This window comes from Hippopotamus amphibius, chromosome 2 (genome assembly GCF_030028045.1).
Source record: "Hippopotamus amphibius kiboko isolate mHipAmp2 chromosome 2, mHipAmp2.hap2, whole genome shotgun sequence".
Classification (NCBI taxonomy): Eukaryota; Metazoa; Chordata; class Mammalia; order Artiodactyla; family Hippopotamidae; genus Hippopotamus; species Hippopotamus amphibius.
Window position 1 is genome coordinate 230535463 of NC_080187.1, and position 17296 is coordinate 230552758.

The window sequence follows — 17296 nt, forward strand, 5'->3', positions numbered from 1 at the left end:
CAGAAACAGTTGGAGGGGACATCCTTGTTTTATTCCCTGAAAGCTTCTGTCATTAAAGAACAATTTTAGCTGTGGACTTGTACATGCCCTTTTTCAGGTTGAGGACTTCTATTTCTAGTTTTCTAGGTGTTTTCATTATGAAAGGGTGCTAGATTTTGTTAAATGCCTCTTCTGCATCAAAAATCACATGAAATATTTTTTTTCTTTTCTTCTGTTAATGTGGTGTACTACCTTTGAAGGATTTTTTACAATATTAAACCAACCTTGCATTCCTGGGATAAGCCCCACCTGGTCACAGTGTATAATCTTCTTTACATGTTGCTAGATTCAGTTGCTAGTATTCTGTTCATGATTTTTGTCTCCATAAAATATATTGATTTGTATCCGTAAGAGATACTGGTATCTAGTTTTTTTCCCTTGTAATGTCTTTATCTGATTTTGCTATCAGGGTAATACTGGCCTCACAGAAGGAGTCAGGGAATCATCCTCTTCTAGTTTTTGGAGGGTTTGTGAAGAACTAGTGCTAATTCTTAGTGTTTAGTAAAATTCACCAGTAAAAGCATCTGGTCTCATGCTTTCTGTTTGGTTTTTTTGTTTGGAACAAAAATTTTTTATTATTAATTCAAATGGTTTACTTGTTGAAGGCCAATTCTGATTTTCTATTTCTTCTTACTGATCACTGAATCAGTCTGGTAGTTTTGTGTCTTTTTATAAATTTGTCAATTCCATCTAGGTGATCTAATTTGTGGGCACAGAACTGTGCGTAGCAGTCCTTTATAATTCTTTTGATTTCTTAAGGTCAGTAATGATGTCCCCTCTTTCATTCTGAACTTTAGTAATTTGAATCTTCTTTTTTCTTGGTCAGTTTAGCTAAAGGCTGCTCACTTTTGTGGATCTTTGCAAAGAACCATAATAATATGCAGAGATCTTCCTTACTGTGTTTTCCACATAATCAGCCATCGTTTTACCAACCAGGCTTTTACTGGTAAACACCTTGGTTGTTTCCTATCACAAGCAATGCTGCTATGTCTCGTGCATCCATCTTTCTGTAGTTTTGCTGATACTATCCTTGATTCAGAAATAATATAATCTTGATAGATATTGCCACATTCTCTCTTTCATTGCTTTCCACTAGTAGTACAAGAATGCCTATTACCTACAGCCTGGCCAAAAGAGTACACTATCAAATTTTGGACTTTTGCTAATCTAATAGACAAGAAATGGCATCTTAGTGTAATCTTACAGTTTATGAACAAGGTTGAGTATTTCCTTTTCTGGGAATTGGCTGTTCACATCTGTAGCCCATTTTTCTATAAGGTGGTCAGACATTATTCCTTCTATTTTTAGAAGTTCTTTATATTTAGGTATATTAATTGTTCATCTGTGATACAAGATACAAATGTTTTCTCTCAGTTTGTCTTAATTTTTTTTTTTTTGTCATATGGCTTTTTTGGGGATGATATATTTATCAATATCTGCCCTTAATGCTTCTGGATCAAGTTATAGTTAGGACAGTTTTCTCTATTCCTAAGATACTTAAGGATTCAAACTCCCCTCAATCCTACCTTTTAAATCCATAGTATTTGTATGGTTTCATTTCTTAGGTTCAAATGTGATCTCATTGAAATTTATCTTAGTGTGAAAAATGGGCCCAATTTCTTTCCATATGGTTGCCTAGCTATCCCAACACACTATTTGTTCAAAAGTCTTTCTCCACGTCTAGTATATTTTTAAAGCATTATTTACAATATGATTATGTTTTATTGATTACCTACCACCAAAGTTGCCATTTAAAAAGTCTAGATTCTAGGTTGCCAAAAAGAAAATCTGCTTCCCTGAACATCACTGAACATAAAGATGATATCCAGTACTTCAGACTTGAAGGCAGGATCTCTTTTATTAACCATAGTCTAAAGAGTGGTTTTTTTATTGTTGCTGTTGTTGTTCATTTGTTTTTTATAGCAGATACTCAAATAATGATTACAGATACATTTTTTAAGTTTCTTTGCCATCTTTCAAGTGTTCAGTTTTAAGTTTGAACATTTACAAGAAAATATATTTTAAGATTTCTAATATTATTCTATGCTCTTATTCATTTTTGATGGCTGTACAGTTCATGTATATTTCATTACGATATAACAATGAGGAAGTGGTATGTGTGCTGCTATCTGAATGTATTAAAAAAAAAAAAAAGTTCACTTAGACTAATGGTTCTCAGACATTTCTCAAACATGCATGGAGTTTGTTTTTCCCCTCCAGGGGACAATGACAACGTCTGGAGAGTTTTTTTGGAGACATTTTTGGTTGTCACAATTAGGGGTTCTATCTGCATCTAGTGGACGGAGGTCGGGGACGCTGCTAAATATCCTGCAATAATGCACAGGCCGCCACGCGCAACAAAGAGCCACCTGGTAAAGAATGTTATGTTAATAGTGATACGGTTAAAGAAGCTTGATTTTGACGTATAAATGCAGATACACTGCATTTGTTTAAAATCCTCGTCCAGCCAGAGAGTAGCACAGACATATATATACTCCCAACTGTAAAATAGATAGCCAGCGGGACGTTGCTGTATAACAAAGGGAGTTCAACGCGAGGATGGAAGATGCCGTAGAGGACTGGGGCGGGGAGGGTGGGGGGGACTCGAGGGAGGGTGGGAGGGGAGTCGAGGGAGGGAGGGAATACGGGGATATGTGTATAAAAACAGATGACTGAACTTGGTGTACCCCCCCAAAAATAAAATAAAATAAATAAAATCCTCTTCCCCAGTAAACTGAGACAATCCTCTACTCTATCGGATCACTATCACAGTTCTCAAATGGCCACACATGTAGATATTTTAGGTTGGTAGGTATGTCTACTGAATCACTTGGTTGTGAGTGACACACACACACACAACAACAACAACAAAAGAGAGGCAAGGAAAGGAAAGGAAAGGAAGGGAAGGAATGATGAAAGAAGATAATCACGGATGGAGGAAAAAAGCGGGGAGGGACAGAGACAGAGACAGAGGTAGATAGATAAATAGGTAGGCAGAAAGAGAAAGAGCATGTGCTATGTCTCTACTATTGCCTTACTAAAAATAAAATCTATTTCATAAATATATAGGTCTTGACTACAAGAGAAACACTGAGACCAAGGAGGGATGAAGGAAATGAGAAAAAGGAATGATTTAAAAATATTATCTTACAGGGCTTCCCTGGTGGCGCAGTGGTTAAGAATCAGCCTGTGAATGCAGGGGACACAGGTTTGATCCCTGGCCTGGGAAGATCCCATATGCTGCAGAGCAACTAAGCCCAAGCACCACAACTACTGAGCCTATGCTCTAGAGCCCATGAGTCACAACTACTGAAACCCGCATGCCTAAAGCCCGTGCTCCGCAGCAAGAGAAGCCACCACAATAAGAAGCCCGTGCACTGCAATGAAGAGTATCCCCTACTCTCTGAAACTACAGAAAGCCCGCGTGCAACAGAGACCCAACGCAGCCAATAAATAAAGAAATATATAAATAATTAAAAATTAAAAAAAAAAATTATCCTACAGCTCAGACTTCACCCATTACTGTGCAGCTGTAATGCCATGCACAAAACTCATGATTTCAATTCTAAGCTTATTAAACTTCCATGTTCTCGTGCTAGGCACTAAATGTTTAGCTCATATCTTGTAAAAGGAAGGAAGAGATTAATAGCACCTGAGAATTACTGTCTAATTAAGGATCATTAAGTAGCTCTGAAAAAAAAAGTCTAATTATTCTCAATTAGGAAAACAATCAATTGGTAAACTAATTGGTTTTAAGAATATATATCATATATATACACACACACATATATGAAAGGAGGGCAACAGAAAATCACGAAAATAATATGAGATACTTTTACACAAAAAAGCAATGTCTAAGAGTGTATACAGTATGCTGTTTTATGAGTGAAAATAATCTGTATTTGTCTAAAGAAACTCTAGAGGAATATAAGATAAATAACACTGCTTAGAGACACAAGGATGAGGGACACGGGGGGAGATGGAAATAGGAATGGAATCAGACTTTTTTCACTCTATACATTCTCCTGTTTTGGTTTGTGAACCATGTGAATGTATTCCCTATTCAAAAAGATAAATTTGGCTGACACTCTTACTTGCTGTTGTCCTCCCATTTTTTTCTGTACATGTGGGTCTATACCAATTTATTTAAGAAATTCTTTTGCTATCATTTTCAGTGGGGTTTCAGGAGGTAGTAAGATAAGCTATGTGTGAAATCTGCCAGGCTTAACTAAGTCTCTTATCACTCTTCTAAAATTATAGCTTTAAAATTACTAACGTATTCTATTAGATATATAAGTTCAATAAAAATTTCCTTTGTAATAAAGTGCCACAAAAAGTAAGTCCAGTTGTATTTAAAATACATTCATCCCTTTCAGTAAACCAATCCTGATATTCCTAGAAGTTGTCTATAAACGTTCTTCTCCACTCATTTAAATAATAAACATATTTTGCTGGAACAAAATTGATTAAAACCAGTTTGGATTCATTTGCATATTCACTAAAATAACGGAAGACGGGACAATCCCTATTTCCAGGACTCTGGCACAAGAGACCCTCAGAGAACAGCAGGTTGCCAAAGAAGTGGCGTGTGGTAAACCCCTAATTCTACCTTGCGCATTTCAACCACAGTCTCACAAATCAGACCACAAGCACGACAAGCTTCAGAGGGGCGCCGACAGGGACGAAGTTCACTTCACTTTCTTTAAAGCCCTAGACAACCGGCTTCGGGATGGTGCCAAGCAGGGGAAGGGAAGAAATCAGCCGGACTTTCCCATCTATTATTGAGCAGAATTCCTTTCTGTTTGAGTGTTTTCCATCAATTACTCATTGAGGTGAAGAATTTCCCATCAAATCAGCCTGTCTCTGAAGAAATGAGGGCATCTTCTTCGCAGTGAAGACATTTCTGCCGGGCCACCTGATATTCCCTCAGCCTACTTCCAATGGGAGCTCTTGATGTTCTCTGGGGCTCTACCTCTCCCTATGGTTATGATGAAGCCAACTTCCATCTGATTCTAGGGTGGAAAGATGGCACGTTTGGCAGGTCAGGTCATGGCCACGTACAGATTCAGGCATTTGGAGGTGATACCATCAGGCACTGAAATGCATAGACTAGCAGGGACTTCTGGAAAAAAAAAAAAAGACTCATTTTTTATTCCTGAACTAGAACCCAAGGTGATATAAACCACAGCTGGACCACAGGAAATGTCTGAGAATAGCTCAAAAATGAAGGCGGGTAGGATTCCAATGATTTGTTTGGCAAATCCTAGACTTAGACGTCTCAGCTTTATGGACTACTGAATCCTCCTTTCTGATTTAAGTTTTCCCACACTTGCACCCAAAGAAATCAAGCTGGTATCTTTCCAATTATCAATAGCTCCTGAGAGAACATGTTCCTAAACCTACTTTTCAGGTTCCTTAGATAACCGAGCAAAAAATTAGCATCCTGACACAAGAATGTAAATGTTGTGGGAAGTAATGTGCAAATCATCAGAAAATAAAATCAGAATCAGAGGGAAGAGATCTCTGAAACACAAGCTATGGAGATTGACAAGGATTAGAATGGCCTGGAAATATCTGACAAAGACTTTTTTTTTTCAAACTGAACCATATTTTTATTTTAATCCATCAGTGGCACTGAGGTGTTACAGTAAAAAGTGAAACAGAACTCGATGTTGTATTATTATAGAGCTATTGCTGAGGACATGGTTCCCGGTACCACACAGCATTTGCTTCATAAGGACTCAGGAAATACATTTACTTGAAGCCTCAGAACCTGACAAACTGTGTTCTCAACAACTGATTTGTTCTCATCACATTATAAATCTGATTGGATTTTTCTTTATACTGGCTGCTAGTTCAGAGCCAAGTTTGTAATAGAACTTTTAACGCTAAAATTTCCTTTTAACACAGTCCTAAACATTTTGAAACACAAGTACAAAACATCCTCCACCCAACAACATCTTAAAAAGTGTTTAGAATAAAGCTGAATACAAACAAATGAGGTAAATAACCGTCCTGGTGTGTGGGCAAGGCACCCACGGTTTGTTCTCTGTGTTAAAATTTAGGGTTCAATTTCCTCTGGTTGTAACTACCTGGACAAATAAGCTGCTAACTGGCAACTTAAACAATTCTTAGCTTTTTCAGAATTATACAGTATTCTCAGTTTCTGCAGTTCAGAGAGTAACATACAAACTTAAAACCAGACTTTTATCTTGCTTTCAACCTCATTTTAATGTAAACTAACAACAGATTAAGTTAAAAAGGCTTTCTTGGACTTCCTAGGTGGCGCAGTGGGTAAGAATCCGCCTGCCAATGCAGGGGACACGGGTTCAAGCCCTGCCGCAGGAAGACACCACATGCCGTGGAGCAACTAAGCCCATGCACCACAACTACTGAGCCTGCACTCTAGAGCCCGTGAGCCACAACTATGGAGCCCACGTGCCGCAACTACCGAAGCCCACGTGCCTAGAGCCTGTGCTCTGCAACAATGAGAAGCCCACGCACCACAACGAAGAGTAGCCCCTGCTCACCGCAACTAGAGAAAGCCCGTGTGCAGCAACGAAGACCCAACACAGCCAATAAAATAAATAAATAAATTTATTAAAAACAAAAAAAGAAGGCTTTCTTATCCCTCCTCTTCTCCATTATGGAAGCGAAAAAAATCAAATAAATATCATCATCATCATCTAGACATAATCACTCTCAAAATTTGGTCCAGAAACTTCACTTACAACCTAAAGAGATAGAATAGTTGGCACTGGAGAAACAGGTGGCATAATGATTAACTTCAATTACACCCTGGACAAAAGTTTGGACTCTGACTAGATGGAGAATGTATTCATCAAAGAACTCACATGGCTGTATTTTTGATAATTCTTCCTTGGTCCATTTTCTGCCCAATGCCATGCACAACAAACACAACATGGGTAGTCTGTGATGGCTTGTCCTCTAACGTGGCTTCTTCTACATAACCTCTATGAAGTCTGGTCCCACTACTCGATGCTGTAGGAAAATTATGATTCTAAGTTTATTGTTTATTACAGAAATAAGCATTTTTACAATATACTGAAAAAATAAATAAAAGGAATACTATGAAAAAGTTTCACTGGGTTGGGCAGGGATAAAATTTCTAAGATATATATTGATCAGTTCTAATGTAAAGTGCTGAACTGGACATGACAGGGAAGCCAGCAACTATAAGGCAAAACAAAGGGAAAAAGGACGAACTGAACATAAAAACTGAAAACTTCTCTATGATAAAAGCATCATGAAGCAAAGATAAAAGATGACTGACAAACTGGCAAAATTTCTGCAAAACATGCCATCCAGTAGGTTAAGTATCTACGTATATAAAAAGAACTTATTAATCAAAGTGACATAAATCATCCAAATAGCAAAATGGGCTAAAGATGTGATAAAGTAACTCACCAAACAAATACAATTGACTAATGAATATATAAATATTCAAGCACATTTGTTATCAAGGAATTAAAAATGAGGTAGTAAAAAAATTACCAGACTTAGAAAAAATTTTTGAAAAAAATTATTTTTTTGGTAATGCACTCACCTCTTCCCCAAGTATCAGTCCCTCTTTTCTTCCTTTCAGTCAAATTTGTTTAAAGAGCTCTCTATTCTCACTGCCTCCATCTCTTCAACTTCTACTTAAACTTCCACCCGTGCCAGTCTGGTTCTGTCCCAGCAATCCACCTAAGTCACTAATGACCTACATTCCACTAAATTCGATGAAAAACTGCCAGCCTTCATTTTCCCTAACACTACTTCAACTGCCATGTTTTATGTCACATCACTGCCTCAGGTTTGACTGCTTTCGTGCTTTCAGAAGTAAAAAACATATTTATTAATCGAGCCAGGCCATCCTAAATAGAAAACTATTCATTAATGAACGCATGTTGCCTCAGTCACGTTAAAAAAAGTCAGTTTAACAGGGTAGTAACTATCACTAAATTTAAAACATTTTTAAAATATACTAAAAATAAAACCTGAATAGTCTATTTTGAGTATAAGAGAAAAAGTCAGATTCCCAACATTCTGACAAACTATAGTAATATTTAACAAATACCTTTAGAAAATCCCAGTTTTTGGGTAACTGTTCTTGCAATTTTAGATGTTGTTGCATCACTATAAAGATACACTTCGTCCACACTGTGCCAGTCCACGTGGTTTCGACTCAACTTGAAACTATGAATAGCTGTTGCAAAAAGGAGAAACTAATTTAAGGTCTCCAGACAAACTTTGTGTGAAAATTACAATACGCAGATTTTCTGAACTAATATTTTAACTCAGTTCAATAAACTACTTCATTGAAACATATATTGATGTGAAAGAAGGAATGGACGGGGACTTTATTTGATAAATTATTCAACATGCCACAGGAAAAGGCAACCTGTTAGAACAACATGGAATAAACTGGCTTAACTACCACAGTTTTAGCCTCTACAGAAAATATGTTTTGATTATTAAAGAACTGCTCTCCCAGGTCATGTGACCACTGCTTAGGTCGAAGGCATATACACCTTCATGAACGTTCTCAGCACCTTTGACACAGAAACTTAAGTTTCATTTCTTCTGCTGATTTTACTTTTTGATCTGTGAAAATTTCACTCAGCACAAGATAAAATAAGACTCAGATGAAAGAAATTTATCTTTAAACTGGGAAGAGAATCATCCAATTTATTAGAATACAAGGTATTTTTGGAATGGATATGAAAGCCACTTATCACTGCACACTGCTCACCACAACAAAATTCCAAGGTTGAAAGATCTTTTAACAAGAAATAAATTTTTCCTACTATGACGTTCAATTTAATATGGTTATTTCATTTCTGTAACTGAGGTAGGCTTGGTGAAAATGAGCTCTTAAAAAAAAAAAAAAAGCCAAACTGATATTCTCCAGGAATACACAAACTCTGTGAGGCAGGGACTACACCTTGACTGCTCTGTACCACCAGCACCAAATGCAGTCCTAGCACAGTGCTTGACACGTCACAGATTTAGTAATGCTTGTGGAAGCAACAGATTAAGAAAACTGTCAAAACTGTCCACCAATCATAGTTTGATAAGTCTCATAGTCTGAAGGACTTAAACCTTTCCTCTCTGTCTCCTGTACAGAGGTAAGAAAAATTCACATACCTTCAGAAAGCCAGCCACCTTCAAATCACTATGCCTAATTTACTCTCTTAAAATCCTCTCTGTGCAAAATATTATCTCCCATTATATATAAAGACAGAGGTACAAAGGGATTAAGTGACTTGCCACAAAGCTAGTTAGTGACAAGAGGCCAACTCTTCTGAATTGAAGATGCTAACTATGAAAGGACAAGTCCTGGTCAAGACATTTTTGTGAAAAGCTATTCCCTACTAGAATACATAGGAAAAAGCAAATCTTAACCAGGAAAATGTACTTCTGAGTTATGGTACAAATACCATTTCAAACATTTATGAAAAACCAATGTATATCTTGCTTACCCGGCAGGACACATTATTAATACTGAGTACAAAACCAAGATGCAATTAACATAACAAACACGAATAACATCTTCAGTTGCAAACAAAACAAAACACAAAACCAGTGCACAAACTCAGCCTATTCAGTAAAAGAGTTTTTCATAAATTAAAAAAAATATTTTGCAAGAGTTTAACATTTACTTTTCTAATTCTACGTCTGATCCAAGTCCGTACTTTAAGCCTTTTACTCTGCTTCCAAACCACATTTCAGTTAAAATTGTTTTGAGCAACACATGCTTAAAACATGAAAACTACAAGACCAAGATACTAATAGTGTGAAGCCAACAACATCTTGTTGCTCTCGAAACCATTCACATCATCTTAAAGTAAACCACTTAATACTGGCGAATATCCCATTACTGAACTATACACATTGTCTGCAAATGTTTACAGCACTTATAATTAACACTAAGCAAAATAACACAATGGATACATTTCTAAAAACTAGTAAATTCTATGCTCTAAATAACTGAATGCTATAAACACAACTGAAAGCTACAAGCCAGGAATATAACTACACGGAGAAATAAAACTACAATTACCGTACCTTGGGAACGCTTTCGTTTAAGACCTGCCGCATCTGTACTCTCCTTAAATCCTCTCCATTTGAAGAGAGAAGGGAGGGAGAATGGAGGGAGGTGGTAGACAACTAAGAAAGCAAAAACACTGAGCTTCAAAGTAAATTTTAAATGAGGTTTGCCATTTTGCCTTTTTGTTGTATTAACTTTAAAAAATGAGTTGTATTTGACAAACATTATTCTAAATGCTTTATTTACATAATTTCTAATTAAAAATCAGTGCAGCAGAATATCAGTTTAATAATGTTTATCAAATATATGCTCTACTTTTACTGAAAGTAAAAAGGCAAATAGTATCTAAATATATCAATTAAAGACAACTATGTGATCACCATTTTTAATGTGTTCAGAACATGGCATTTTTGTATGCATAAGAGATTTATAAACCCCATCTTTACAATACTAAGGTTATTTACTCTCACCAAATTTGTGACTATGACACAGCTAACATCTGATGTGCAATTGAAAATGCAATAAATATCATTTTAAACATCTAATGCAGCTTTCCTGAGAGGATACCATAGTATACATTCCACTAGACGTTTTCTCTCACTGAAGTGTAATAGAGCCTTCCCACAGAAACAAAACATCTTTTTCCACAACTCTGTTCAAGTTGTTAAAATACTTTTAAAAATGAAACTTTTCCAAAAAAATTAAGTTGAAAGCTCTACTCTGAACTGATTTATTAGTGACAAAATAATGATAGATTTATTAGCGACAGAATGACAAAAAAAGTAATTAGTAAAAATGTATGCTGTGACATCGTGTAAGTGTAAAACAGACAACAGAGTAAAGCCTGACATAGACTTGATATTTGGCAAATCAGTAGATAACCTTAAAGTTAACATTTTCCTTGTCAAATACTGCTAGTTATACATCAATAAATTTCTTTACGTTTTAAATAAGCAATTATTTAAAAACCTACTTAGAATTGAATCTTACTGTTATTTTACAGTTCAGTTAATCACAGAATCTTTATGATTTAGTTCAAATTTATGTTCTAATACATTTGATTTTCATCCTCACTCCCTTCTACATTAATGTGACATTCAAAGATTAAATACTGCTCAAATACAAAAATACTTAATTCCCACTGCATAGTACTAGAAATTAAAAACAAAAAAACCCCTGTTGTTACATACAGATAAGGTATATTTAAAGATACATGTGATAAAGGTAATTGAGAAATGCTTTTAAGGCACTTAATAACTAACTATATGTAGTTAGATGACTATAAAAAAGTATAGACAAGAATTAAAAGCTGGGTTGTAACATCAAGATTGGAAAAACATCTCATTGTCATAGAGGAGCGGAGAATGATGACTGAAGCAATTTTCTTCACTGAACGCATTTCTTCTTCTGGTCAGTAACCGAGGAGTAGATGTACCAATTGCAGGAAACATTTTTAAGCAAAAAAAACAGTAGGAAAAAGCTAACATATCCAAGTAGATCAAATCTGGCATAAACTTGAGACTTTACTGCTCAAACAAAACCTAGATTTTATAAAACTAACATGAACAATTCCATGTTTCCTAGAAAAGAACTAGTGGAAACATATGGACCACCTGATCACACTTTAAAATTACATAAACAGTTTCTAAAAGCTTGTCAAGATACAAAAATAAAAGGCTGTTTTTTCCCCTAAAGGAATACTAATGTAAGGACTAACAAAAAGACAAACAGCCCAATACACTAAAACCAAAAAAGCATATTTAAAACATTTTCACAAAATTAAATAGACATGCTTCTGCACCTTCTTGTCAAATTTAATTCCTAGTGTCACTTGAAAATCATTTGCTTTGTTACAGCATCCTGTAGCATAGAGAGCTTCACTTTTTTTTCAAGCCAAAGCAAAGAATAAGTACCGCCATAAATACGGTAGAGACAAAAAAGGGTTTACTATCATTCCAACAAGGATCACTAAAATAAAGTTTTAGTTACGAGTTCTTATATAGTGTTAGCAAAAGTATGCACAAACTCAAAATACAACTGAAAATGCTAATTAAATGCTAACATTTAATAAAACTTTTCATTTATGTATTAAAATCTTACACAGCAATGTAAAACATTTTAAGTACTAAAATACAGTGTTTTCAATAAACTTCCTTACTATAATTTCTCTCTCAAAGAAATGTTTTTCATTATATAATTTTGAAAGCAGAGTATCAAAAAGGAGTGTTGCTGATGGCATACTACTCCCTAGAATAGAATAACTCTACAACTTTTCCCTTTATAAAAGCTGACAACCTGTTTAGTCTCAGCTCCAGCAGAAGTAGGCTTGCACATCTCAAACCTGCCTACTATAATGAGAAAACTCCTGTCAATCTTCTTGAATCTCAGAGAAATTAAGTTAAATACACTTATAAAAATTGATAGCTAAAAGCTAGAAGGTGGGAATCCTCTTAGTCACCAAAGAGAAAGAAAAAGAAAAGCTGGTTAGAAAGGGTAAGTACTCCTTCCCTCTCCCTAGGCCACTCCTCCCCCTTTTCGGCTTTTGAAATGATGTATTTACAGTTTGGGATATCCTTCCTCACCCAGCCATAGGACAGGCATATACACTACAAGCCAAACTGTTACATGTTGTAAATCCTTAGAGATCCACCAACACTGGAGCTGTCATAGCACCCCAAATTAAAAAGTCCATTTTTTTTTTTTTAAACTTTCAGCCTATCTGTGATTTTATATAGAGTGTGACTCTTGTAGACAGTTGGGTCTTGCATTTCTAACACATCTGTCAATCTCTGTCTTTTAACTGGAGTGTCTGTTCATTTGTATTCGCTATGGTTTCATGTGGGTGAATTTAGGGCTACCATTTCCTGCTTATTTTGTGTTCCGTCTGTGTTTCTTGTTTCTCCTTTTGTTGTTTCTTCTGGATTAATTACATATTTTTTTTTACTATTTAATATTTCTCTACTGGCCTTAAGAAAAAACAAAACATCTTTTTACTGTGTAATAATTTACAACCTACAGAAAAATTGCAAAAATAGTACAGAGTTATCATATGTAGCTTTTAGCCAGCTTCTCCTAATGTTAGCATAACTATAGTACAATTATCAAAACTAAGAAATTAACATTGGTATAATACTATCAACTAAAATATTAACTTTATTCAGATTTCTCCAGTTTTTCTATTAATGTCCTTTTCTGTCCTAGGATCCAGTCCAGGGTACCATGCTGCATTTTGCTGTTATGTTTCCTTAGTTTTCCCTCAACTAGGACAAATTCCTCAGTCTTTCCATGTCTTTCATGACCTTGATACTTAAAAAAATCTTTTTTAGCTTTACTGGGGTACAATTGACAAAATTACAGGATATTGAAAGTATGCACTGTAGTGATTTGACATACATTGTGAAAGGATTCCCCCCATCTAGTTAATTATGACCTTGACACTTCTGAAGAATACTGGTCAGTTATTTTGTAGAATGTCCCTCAATTTGAGTTTGTCTGAAGTTTTCTTATAATTGGATTGAGGTTATGCATTTTTTGACCACAGCAGGTGCAGGACTAACCCATTTAGTTCGACAATTTTTTCCTGATTACTGCTTGGTTAGATAAATTATAAAATGAGTGAAATACTACTCTAGTACTTTTAGGTATTTACAAAACTATTTATTTGAAGGCCTGATTTTATTTGAATGATTCATCCCCAGTGAACTTTTAGCTTTCATTTGTTAGGCTGCTAGATAAATGTTTCCTAGCCTCGGTTGTGGGGTTGGAAGAGAATCATTTTTAACTTTAACTCTCAGAGAAAATGAAATCTAAATCACAAAATATGATTATACTTTGGGGGTTTATCTTTCTTTGAATGATAAAAAAGTTATGCTAAACTTCGATCGATCCTTTTAATTCAATGCTTACTTTGAGATGAGTAGGATAAGTAATGAGAGAATAATACGTATATTCAGTGTATTTGTGGCAATAACTACCCTAACCAAGACACAGATAAGGTCAGAAGGAAAAGTAACTAGTATTCTATTTCAATGTCCTTCAAGGCAAGAACGCTGTTAAGTTTCTTAGGAATTCCCCAAAGCACTTTAAAAGAGTTCTTAAATATAGCATTTAAAAATTAAAAAAAATTATTAAATATGGGATTTTCCCAGAAAGCCTCATTTAAGTAATTGCACTGTGATTGCCAACTTTGTGTTACATCCCTTTCCAGAACATATAATATGCACTGTCTGCTTTGTTATCTTGTACTTACTCTTTGTAACTTCTTATCTGCAGGCTTTGTCATCCCCAATGCTTTAAAACTCCCTGAGGGTCAAAACCTTGCCTGTTTTTTTCACAAAAGTACCTAGCACAGTACTGTCTGCACAAGGAATATTCAAAATCTCCTAGCAATATGAAGAGTCAAGTCTTTATCCTTTGCACATGAGAAAATTTAGGTGGAAATTTGTTTCCCACTCAAATTAATAAAATACGAAATTTCACAAACTTGGAGGTAAGAAGCAAATAATCAAAAGATTACTTTCTATCTTTGTATTATAAATTTGAGTTATTTTTCCAACAATGGTAGCTTTTTGTACAGCAGATGTTCTTTCCTTAAGATCAGTGATAATTTTCAAATGTACTACAGAATTTCCCATAATCTTCACAAAGTCACATTTTAACACATAAATGTATGTTTTACATAATACTGAATAACAAATAAAATCGCTGAAAATTTATAACAATATATATACTGAATTGAACATATAATTTTTGTTGACAACAAAACATGCTGTTGTTTTATGTCAAAGTATACTTAAAAAATCAATTTTTCTTCTAATGAACCTCAAAAGATCATCATTTTGAAAGATCACAAGTGTTCTAACAACTGAACAATTTTCTGTTATTGCTGATTAGAATTTTACCACTCAGTGTGTATCTTTAAAGTTAGCAAAAAATACTATACTATCCTAGACTGATACTCAAGAACTGACACAGACTCAAAGACATACTGAAAAATCTCCTCATACAAATAAACCATGTTTTTTTATCAGACTTATTTAAGTGACTGGCTCATAAAATTGGGGCACTTTGAAGAAAACTGAAGTATGCTGTTCCATTTAACATTTCAGATTCCAAATAGATGGGATCTAGAGATGAAACAGAGCTGACAACTAACTTCCACAGGGCGAATTAGCAAGTGGAAAAGAAATGCTTTGAACACAGTATGAGAAAGGCGGACTATATACTTATATTTTTATTTTTCATACTCATCCTTTTCCTCCTCCAAGCTCTTCGGTTTTTTCCATGCATTAATAGTAAAGAATTTGGGTGGATAAACTGGATTTGTTAAGGTGATCTGCCATTTTTGAGGCAGGACTTAATGAGAATTAATAGAAAGGAAAAAGTCCAGAATTCAGCCTTTTCTAATAGTAAACATTTATGAAAAAAATTCAGTCTTTCAAATACTATAAAGTAGGCTTTTGTGATTATTTTGATAGTGGTAATGAGAGGTTCCAAAATACTTCAGTCACTTATAAAAGATCAGAGATATACAATATTTGCTATTTGTGCTTTAACCAAAGAATTGCCATTATAGCAATCTGCAGGAATGTAGATACAGCTTTGCTTTATAGATACTAAGCTGTTCTTTATACACTGATATGTAAGAAGCTTGAGCTTGAATTTTACAGTGAAGTAAGAACATGTCTGACTCTAGGGATTAGCAAAATGAAATATTTAAAATTCCTAGAATATGGTATCTGGCACATAATAGACATTCTTAGATTTAATTACCAATTAATTCAGAAGCCACCATTTTCCTCAATTATGTAGATTTTTAAAGATATGAAAGATATTTTTACTTGGTATAAGCTAAAGTATAGTTTCCCCGCTTGGGGGTGGGTGGCTTGGGGGGGTGTGTGTGTGTGTGTGTGTTCAGAGAGAGATAAGAGAGTAAAGAATAGGAGAGAGAAAAGACTTGTTATACTAACAACAAGGGGGAAAAAGCCAATTTAAAGCTTATTGTTTTGCAATTAATTATGTTATATAAATAATTGCTTCCAACTACATAACTCATTTTTTTCCAAGCTGCATTCTGTGAAATACTTGATCAATATCGAGTTTTTCTGCTTTACAGATATTTTACAAAGGGAAGGAGAAAATCACTTAATTCATAGTTTAATTCACTAGATTAAGTAGAGCTTGCCAAGAAATTTCCCAAATAAAGGCAAGCATGGATGAAGAAACACTTTTAAGGAAAAAAAAATTAGAGAAATCTACAAATTCTAATCGACCGGTACTGTTATACTCACCAGAATAGTTGATCCCACTGCCTGCAGTAAATGGAACAACAGAAGTGTTTTTAACTTTACCACACATTTTGAATTTTACACAAGATCATACACATGACGCAACATGGCAATGCTGGTTAGTACATAAGCATTTTAAACCAATGGAGAGAAACTCACGTCCAAGTGCCGAACAAGGAAACACAAGGTACATTGTTTCAAATTAAAAGCTGATATGGTTACCACTACGAAGAAGCTAAAGGGGACTTACACAAAGGAAATTAAAGTTTCTTTTAAACTTCAGGAAAAGAACCAACATTAAGATATTAGCAAAACTGCTCTTTTGATATAATGACAAGGGATTTTTTAAAAGTTCAATTTTCTCTGATAACTAGAAAGCTACTCAAAGGACTAACTCAGAGAGCACATTACAACAATTTGTACATTTATAGTAAATTATGTTAGTGTCATGTCAGTGAAAATACATATTAAGTAAAATAAAAATGGAAATAGTTCAGAAATTCACAGCACTTTTAAATTCTAAAATAATCAAACGTTTGAAATAATCAGAAATTGTATAAATTCTAACACTTCTGAATTACTATTTCAAACTTAGGGACCACTTTAGAGTGGTTCTGTAAACTTGGTTTACAGAACATACTAAATGTATTAATTGGTCTTACCATCTTTTCCATCTATGGGTTTTGACACTTCAATATCAAAACTTTCTTGCATCTGTTGACCTCTAAAACAGCTAAGATGTTCTTGCTCAATTAAATTACTTTCTTCTTCTTCTAGCGGCTGCCAAGTACCATCAATAAACCACTGTCCACGCATTACTGGTATTTTATCGGACTCTGAAAAGAGAAATCACAGAATTATACATTTTAGAATCCAACCTCCCAGGAAATGACATAGTAACTACAATTTTATATTT

The 17296-nt window shown here is 34.8% G+C and overlaps 1 protein-coding gene across 7 annotated transcripts in view; it reads right to left on the minus strand.

The window, feature by feature from the left end:
• The window catches only part of DDHD1 (DDHD domain containing 1), a 94207-nt gene that overhangs the window by 47356 nt on the left and 29555 nt on the right, over nucleotides 1–17296 (minus strand). For 3 of the 7 annotated variants that reach the window (XM_057723950.1, XM_057723948.1, XM_057723951.1), the window contains exons 2-6: nucleotides 17043–17216; nucleotides 16384–16404; nucleotides 10111–10212; nucleotides 8120–8248; nucleotides 6894–7041 (exon numbers count right to left, since the gene is read on the minus strand). In XM_057723950.1, coding sequence (XP_057579933.1) covers nucleotides 6894–7041; nucleotides 8120–8248; nucleotides 10111–10212; nucleotides 16384–16404; nucleotides 17043–17216 — 574 coding nt within the window. The remainder of the gene's footprint in view (nucleotides 1–6893; nucleotides 7042–8119; nucleotides 8249–10110; nucleotides 10213–16383; nucleotides 16405–17042; nucleotides 17217–17296) is intronic. The other 4 variants (XM_057723954.1, XM_057723952.1, XM_057723953.1 and 1 more) reach the window with 3 other exon arrangements.